The 8,735-nt window shown below is 36.3% G+C and overlaps 1 protein-coding gene across 1 annotated transcript; it reads right to left on the reverse strand.

Annotated features, from left to right (window-relative positions):
• rpl21 (ribosomal protein L21) lies at window positions 1-7,470 on the reverse strand. Its single transcript, XM_038293620.1, has 6 exons — window positions 7,384-7,470; window positions 6,700-6,778; window positions 5,778-5,839; window positions 747-859; window positions 284-434; window positions 1-126 (listed from the first exon to the last, which is right to left on the reverse strand). Exons 2-6 carry the CDS (start codon window positions 6,764-6,766, stop codon window positions 37-39), a joined length of 483 nt encoding a protein of 160 aa, XP_038149548.1. The 5' UTR covers window positions 6,767-6,778; window positions 7,384-7,470; the 3' UTR covers window positions 1-36.
• Between the last annotated feature and the right edge of the window lie 1,265 nt (window positions 7,471-8,735).

Below are 8,735 nucleotides of genomic sequence, written 5' to 3' on the forward strand. Positions count from 1 at the left end.
GTTTGTGTACAAATATCTTTTATTAATTTCAGGGCTTTATGCCATGAACTCGTAGGGGATGGGCTCCAGCAGCTGTGGCTCGTTGTTCTTGGTGCTGACAAAGTGAGCCTCACGGGGAGGAGCAGGCTAAGAGGAAAAAAAAAAATAGATCAGTAAGACAGAAATACTAAAAATCAAATCTGAGGACATAAAAAGTGTCTTTTTATACAAAGATTTCACACCAAAACAGTCCATATACTGCATCAAACTGCGGTTTCCTTAGCTCATTTAGATCTGCTCATACCTGGCGTTTAAGTTCCACCCAGGTGCCGTTCTGCTTGGCCTCCAGCTTCTTGCGCTCGTTCTCTTTGACGCGCTGCAGGAAGCTGTCCCTGCTCTTTGAATGCTTCACATGCTCAATGCGCACATTAATCCTTTTAGCCAGAACCTTGCCCCTGAGAAGCAAAAAAAAAAACAATGGTTAAAAACAAATACCGCCTGGCTGTAATCCAATACAACATTACAGTCCTGTGATGTCTCCTCAAAAACAACCCAAAGCCAAAACACCAAGTTCAGACGGGGGTGCGTGAGGATGAGCTATTCTCCCCAACATGAATGACCACCGAGGACAGATGGGCTCCAGGTGGCAAAGTGAAGATGGGGATATTGGAGTGAAAAACCCCAGAGGTAAAAAAAAAAATATATATATATATATTTATTCGCCAGAGTGGCTAATATGTAGCACCCCATTTTCAGAACCTACTTACTTGACCTGCTTGTTGACAATAATGCCAACAGCATGCTGAGTGACGTTGTAGACGCGCCCTGTTTTGCCGTGGTAGCATTTATGAGGCATACCTTTCTGGACGGTACCTGTGCCCTGAAAAGACATTAAACAATGGGTCAACCATCACCGCCTGATTCCTTCTGCCCATTAGAAACATGGAGGGAATTGGCTACTGCTCAGCAAGCCAAACATCAATAAATCAGTAATATTTGTTAAATTTGAAACCCAAGCCCTTTAAAAAGAAAAATTGCAGATTTTTGCTGGTATTTTATATCCTGGTCTTTTAACAAAACCATAGAAAAACTCAAGTAATAAACTTTTGTTCAACAGAGGTCTACAAATTAAAACAGCATCTCACCAATATATTGCTTTAATTTGACAAAATATAATGAGCCAATTTACTGCTTTGTGATACACAAAGAATATTTCAGAACAATCCAGAGAATCCTTTTATATTTAAGTATCCAAACCTGTTCTACAGCTCTCAAACTATTTAAGGTTTTTCTTTATAACCTGGATGTATAAACAAATGAATAAATGGACAAATAGATGCGGGATGGTTGAACTGGTGAAAAAAATCGATTAACTGATGAATGACAGAAAGTGAAATTGAAGTATTTGGAAGATGAGACAACTAGTGAGGACTTACAAATGTATCTCAGTTTTTGTTAATTCTATTAAACCACACTTAAAAATACTTCAATGTAATATTCCTCCTAGGTGGTACAGAAACCCTGGATGCCAAACACAGGTTCCCTCAAAATAATAATCCGTATCGTAATAAAAAAATTTAAAAAATTATGTGTTTCACGGATCCAAATGAAATCCGAAACTTCTCTAGTAACCAGAAGAGCAGCAAAGATGATATTTTGGTCTTGATTCACAATCAGTATCTAAAGATCCAAAGTTTCAGAGATTAAAAAGTCTAATACAACTTTTGAATTGTATCTAAATTAATGAGGGAAAAAAACCATGTCGCATGCTCAGTCAAATTACACTACCCTAGAATCTTCATAAGTACAGGAAGCCTTTTCACTATCTATCAGCAGCTGCCACTTCACTGTGAATTTAAAGGCTACTGTAGAGATTTAAGTTTCTTTTACATAAATCTACACAAAGATCCCTGTATCTTTTTTCAATTTCAATTTAACGTTACTGTCATTGTCATAAGAACAACGAAATTTTAAAAAGTGCCATTGATTAGTGCATATGCTTAAAAACAAAAATCACTGTCACCACCATTTACACATAATATAAAAAAATAAATAACAATAACTGATAAAAAACAATAAGAATAGTACAGGTGCTGGTCATAAAATTAGAATATCATGAAAAAGTAGATTGATTTCAGTAATTCCATTTAAAAAGTGAAACTTGTATATTATATTCATACATTACATACAAACTCTTATTTCAGATGTTTATTTTGTTTAATTTTGATGATTACAAATGACAACAAATGAAAATCTGAAATTCATCATATCAGAAAATTAGAATATTGTGAAAAGGTTCAAAATTGATGGCCCCTGGTGCCACACTCTAATCAGCTAATTAACTCAAACCACCTGCAAAAGCCTTTAAATGGTCTTTCAGTCTAGTTCTATAGGCTACACAATCATGGGGAAGACTGCTGACTTGACAGTTGTCCAAAAGACGACCATCGACACCTTGCACAAGGAGGGCAAGACACAAAAGGTCATCGCTAAAGAGGCTGGCTGTTCACAGAGCTCAGTGTCCAAGCACATTAATAGAGTGGCGAAGGGAAGGAAAAGATGTGGTCGAAAAAAGTGTACAAGCAAGAGAGATAACCGCACCCTGGAGAGGATTGTGAAACAAAACCCATTCAAAAATGTGGGGGAGATTCACAAAGAGTGGACTGCAGCTGGAGTGAGTGCTTCAAGAACCACCACACACAGACGTATGAAAGACATGGGTTTCTGCTGTCGCATTCCTTGTGTCAAGCCACTCTTGAACCACAGACAGCGTCAGAAGCGTCTTGCCTGGGCTAAAGAGAAACAGGACTGGACTGCTGGTGAGTGGTCCAAAGTCATGTTCTCTGATGAAAGTAAATTTTGCATTTCCTTTGGAAATCAAGGTCCCAGAGTCTGGAGGAAAAGAAGAGAGGCACTTCATCCACGTTGCTTGAAGTCCAGTGTAAAGTTTCCACAGTCAGTGATGGTTTGGGGTGCCATGTCATCTGCTGGTGTTGGTCCATTGTGTTTTCTGAGGTCCAGGGTCAACGCAGCCACATACCAGGAAGTTTTAGAGCACTTCATGCTTCCTGCAGCTGACCAACTTTTTGGAGATGCAGATTTCATTTTCCAACAGGACTTGGCACCTGCACACAGTGCCAAAGCTACCAGTACCTGGTTGAAGGACCATGGTATCCCTGTTCTTAATTGGCCAGCAAACTCTCCTGACCTTAACCCCATAGAAAATCTATGGGGTATTGTGAAGAAGAAGATGCAATACACCAGACCCAACAATTCAGAAGAGCTAAAAGCCACTATTAGAGCAACCTGGGCTATCATAACACCTGAGCAGTGCCACAGACTGATCGACTCCATGCCACGCCGCATTGCTGCAGTAATACAGGCCAAAGGAGGCCCAACTAAATACTGAGTGCTGTACATGCTCATACTTTTCATGTTCATACTTTTCAGTTGGCCAACATTTCTATAAATCCTTTGTTTTTATTGGTCTTCAGTAATATTCTAATTTTCTGATATGATGAATTTGAGATTTTCATTTGTTGTCATTTGTAATCATCAAAATTAAACAAAATAAACATCTGAAATATATGAGTTTGTATGTAATGTATGAATATAATATACAAGTTTCACTTTTTAAATGGAATTACTGAAATCAATCTACTTTTTCATGATATTCTAATTTTATGACCAGCACCTGTACATTCTCACACACACCATCCATGATGAATAATGGTTATTGTTGGTTGCATTTAGTTTTGTTATTGCTGTCGGGTAAAAACTGTCTCTAAGGCGGTTTGTTCTTGTTCTGATTGCTCTGTATCGTCTGCCTGAAGGCAACTTTTAGAAAAGTGTGTACAAATACTCAACTGACTAAGCCAGGAGAGTCGAACTCCAGTCCTGGTGGCCCGATATCGAGCATCTTTTACAGGTGCTGGTCATAAAATTAGAATATCATGAAAAAGTAGATTGATTTCAGTAATTCCATTTAAAAAGTGAAACTTGTATATTATATTCATACATTACATACAAACTCATATATTTCAGATGTTTATTTTGTTTCATTTTGATGATTACAAATGACAACAAATGAAAATCTCAAATTCATCATATCAGAAAATTAGAATATTACTGAAGACCAATAAAAACAAAGGATTTATAGAAATGTTGGCCAACTGAAAAGTATGAACATGAAAAGTATGAGCATGTACAGCACTCAGTATTTAGTTGGGCCTCCTTTGGCCTGTATTACTGCAGCAATGCGGCGTGGCATGGAGTCGATCAGTCTGTGGCACTGCTCAGGTGTTATGATAGCCCAGGTTGCTCTAATAGTGGCTTTTAGCTCTTCTGAATTGTTGGGTCTGGCGTATTGCATCTTCTTCTTCACAATACCCCATAGATTTTCTATGGGGTTAAGGTCAGGAGAGTTTGCTGGCCAATTAAGAACAGGGATACCATGGTCCTTCAACCAGGTACTGGTAGCTTTGGCACTGTGTGCAGGTGCCAAGTCCTGTTGGAAAATGAAATCTGCATCTCCAAAAAGTTGGTCAGCTGCAGGAAGCATGAAGTGCTCTAAAACTTCCTGGTATGTGGCTGCGTTGACCCTGGATCTCAGAAAACACAATGGACCAACACCAGCAGATGACATGGCACCCCAAACCATCACTGACTGTGGAAACTTTACACTGGACTTCAAGCAACGTGGATGAAGTGCCTCTCTTCTTTTCCTCCAGACTCTGGGACCTTGATTTCCAAAGGAAATGCAAAATTTACTTTCATCAGAGAACATGACTTTGGACCACTCACCAGCAGTCCAGTCCTGTTTCTCTTTAGCCCAGGCAAGACGCTTCTGACGCTGTCTGTGGTTCAAGAGTGGCTTGACACAAGGAATGCGACAGCAGAAACCCATGTCTTTCATACGTCTGTGTGTGGTGGTTCTTGAAGCACTCACTCCAGCTGCAGTCCACTCTTTGTGAATCTCCCCCACATTTTTGAATGGGTTTTGTTTCACAATCCTCTCCAGGGTGCGGTTATCTCTCTTGCTTGTACACTTTTTTCGACCACATCTTTTCCTTCCCTTCGCCTCTCTATTAATGTGCTTGGACACTGAGCTCTGTGAACAGCCAGCCTCTTTAGCGATGACCTTTTGTGTCTTGCCCTCCTTGTGCAAGGTGTCGATAGTCGTCTTTTGGACAACTGTCAAGTCAGCAGTCTTCCCCATGATTGTGTAGCCTATAGAACTAGACTGAAAGACCATTTAAAGGCTTTTGCAGGTGGTTTGAGTTAATTAGCTGATTAGAGTGTGGCACCAGGGGCCATCAATTTTGAACCTTTTCACAATATTCTAATTTTCTGATATGATGAATTTGAGATTTTCATTTGTTGTCATTTGTAATCATCAAAATTAAACAAAATAAACATCTGAAATATATGAGTTTGTATGTAATGTATGAATATAATATACAAGTTTCACTTTTTAAATGGAATTACTGAAATCAATCTACTTTTTCATGATATTCTAATTTTATGACCAGCACCTGTAGATACCAGAGGGATATCTGGTCAATACACCTCAATCAAATGGCTGAACTACCTCCTTGATCTGAAGTCTGCTTTTTTAGAGTTCTCTAATGATTTGATTATTTAATTCAGGTGTATTGAAGCAGAGACATCTAGAAGTTAATTCACAGGACTGGAGTTTGAAACCTGGGACCAACCTGAGGTAAAAAAAAAAATATTTGATTTTGTGTTTCTGCTAATTAACCTAACTAGCTTGATTTCAACAATTATAAAAAGCCCACCTTAATGTCTACGATGTCTCCTTTCTTGTAGATGCGCATATATGTGGACAGAGGGATTGGACCTTTGGAGTAGAGAAAAAAGACGAACATGACCATATAAATCAGATGTAAAATTTTGTTTTCTGTAGTAATGAAGACTTCACATCTCAAACACCCTTGGCCACCAATGATGCAACTTTAAATAGTTAATTAAAAGTGTGATCAAGAGGACTAACCTGGATTATCAATGCACTACTTATTTTTAGATTAATTCTAGAATGATATACTTTCAACTTAAGAAACCCATCCCCTTGTTCAGAAGACAGGATGTATGTATTTGGAGTAAATTCAGATTATCAGAGCTAAACAAAAGACACATTTCCCTACAAATCATTTCTACTTTTATTAGAGTAGTAACATAAACTGATTAAATATTGCTAAAAGTTCAAAGTTCCCTTTATATATAAAGTAATATAGTTATCAAAAACCCTGACATGATCTAACACCCAAATCATGATCATTGATTAAGGATTAAAGGACTAAGGTCTCAGCATGATCTGGAAAAACTGATCCATTCGTTTAGTTCCTATGCTCCACTTATCTGGAACAAACTTCCAGAAAACTGTAAAAGTGCGGAAAGCCTCAGTTCCTTTAAATCAAGACTAAAAACACATTTGTTTAGGATTGTCTTCAACTATTCTAGTTAAAAAGTTCAACTGAAACATTATTTAAAATGTTTTTATTTTCTTTAGTCCAACTGTTTTTAATGTTCTTTGTTTCTTCATTTTTTTATTTTATTTTTCTTCTACTTGCTCTGATTCTGTTTTATTTTCCTACACTTTAATCATGTAAAGCACTTTGCATTGTCTTTGTACTGAATTGTGCTATACAAATAAATGTGCCTATTGAGGATGGTTCACCCATGTTTAAATCGACTACTTACCATGTTTGCGGAAGGGCCTGCTGAACATGTACCTGGTCCCCCTCCTTTTGCCTCTGGTGTTCGTCATGATGCCTGATAACTAAGGGACAAAAAAACAATCTTGATTTAATCACACCATAGAGATCATGTCTGCGACATGTCATCATAACTTAGCATCTAGCTTCTAAGAAAACAAATAACTGTGCACCCTACAAAAGAAAAAAATAGCTAACTCCAAGGTAGAATTAAGTGCAGCTTTGCAAAACAAACACCTTTACCGAATACTGAATTCAATTTTAACATTTGAGGTAAAAGTTAAAAGACAAAGCTACATAGCCGTAGTCGGAGTACTAAAAATAATGTAGGCGAAATAAACATTTTAAAACCACATCCTATTCCCGTGTTGCTGTTTTGTAACAACTGCGATTCAACCGTCGTCATAACTATTTATTACAGGTGTAATTTTATTTCTAGGGATATTAAGGTTTCTACCCAGTGATTCTGGTGCAGTCAGGGCCGCATGGAGAGCCACGCTGATCCTCATGCTAACAGTTTTCGTACGAAACTATCTTTAGCAATCATATTTCTTCAAATTATACTTCAAAGACGTGTAAATATATAGTTCCGATGTTATTAATACTGTAATCAGGAACAAATCAAGTGGTAAATGAGATGAAAATAAAAATTTAACGGAGAACATCTTACCCCGGGTCTCTACAAGATGGCGGGTGCGGCGGAAAGAGAGATATTAGGCCCCTAAACTCCGCCTTGAAAAGTTGGATTCAGGCAGACTGCCAGATTGCCTGAACTAAAACAATAAAAAAATAAAATATGACGATTTTTTTTATGTTCCCATTATTCCAACATAAGGTTTTAGAAAAAAGGCAGAAAGATATAGAAGGTTCCAGCACATTTTTTTTCTCCACTAAAATGTATACATATAGAAAAAAAAATTCAAAAAAGCTAATGACAAAAATAGTGAAGAGAAGATTAGAGGAATCGTTATGTATTTCTCATGTGATTTGGGAAGGGTACTATTAAGTACGGTGGCTGAGAAGTGCAAAACACATTTACAATTCAAAAACACATTAACAAATAAAAAACAAAATAACATTTGAAGAAACAAAATTATATTTTATGAAACAATTTATTTTTGAAAAAAAAGTTACAATTTTTAAAAACACATTTACATTTTAGCAAACAAATTTACATTAACAAATAAACAAAATAACATTTGAAAAAACAAAATTATATTTTATGAAACAAATGTATTTTTGAAAAAAAAGTTAAAATTTTTAAAAACACATTTGCAATTCAAAAACACATTAACAAATAAAAAACAAAATAACATTTGAAGAAACAAAATTATATTTTATGAAACAATTTATTTTTGAAAAAAAAAGTTTAAATTTTTAAAAACACATTTACAATTCAAAAACACATTAACAAATAAAAAACAAAATAACATTTGAAGAAACAAAATTATATTTTATGAAACAATTTATTTTTGAAAAAAAAAGTTTAAATTTTTAAAAACACATTTACATTTAAGGAAACAAATTCACATTTTAAATAAGTTAGATTTTAGGTGAGAGAAAGTTTCATTTTAGAGAAAAAAATACATTATAGGGAAACAAATTTACATCTAAAAAAAAATTGACCGTTCGGAAACACTTGTACAAGTACGACGGAGTATTAGGGCCACACATGAAGAGAAAAAATATTTTTGCCATGACGAGATTAAACTCGACATGTCGACTTTAAAGTCGACATGTCGAGTTTAATCTCGCCATTTCGAGAATAAAGTTGATATATCGTGGCGACTTTAATCTCGACATTCCAAAGTTTGGAGAAAAGAGCAACCGCGCTCCACAGCTGCAGTCTGCGTTTTAAGAGTGAAGGTAGTCTTTGACGTGCTGCAACTGTATAACTGTATAATCATCACAGAAAGTACAATTTGACCAAATCATCTACACAAGGCATGTCTGATTCTGGATTCTGTGCATGTAACCTGTGGAGCGGTTGGCTCTCTTGAACTAATTTCAACTTTATTGTCG

Source organism: Cyprinodon tularosa, unplaced genomic scaffold (genome assembly GCF_016077235.1).
Source record: "Cyprinodon tularosa strain WSP-4 unplaced genomic scaffold, ASM1607723v1 ctg33, whole genome shotgun sequence".
NCBI lineage: Eukaryota > Metazoa > Chordata > Actinopteri > Cyprinodontiformes > Cyprinodontidae > Cyprinodon > Cyprinodon tularosa.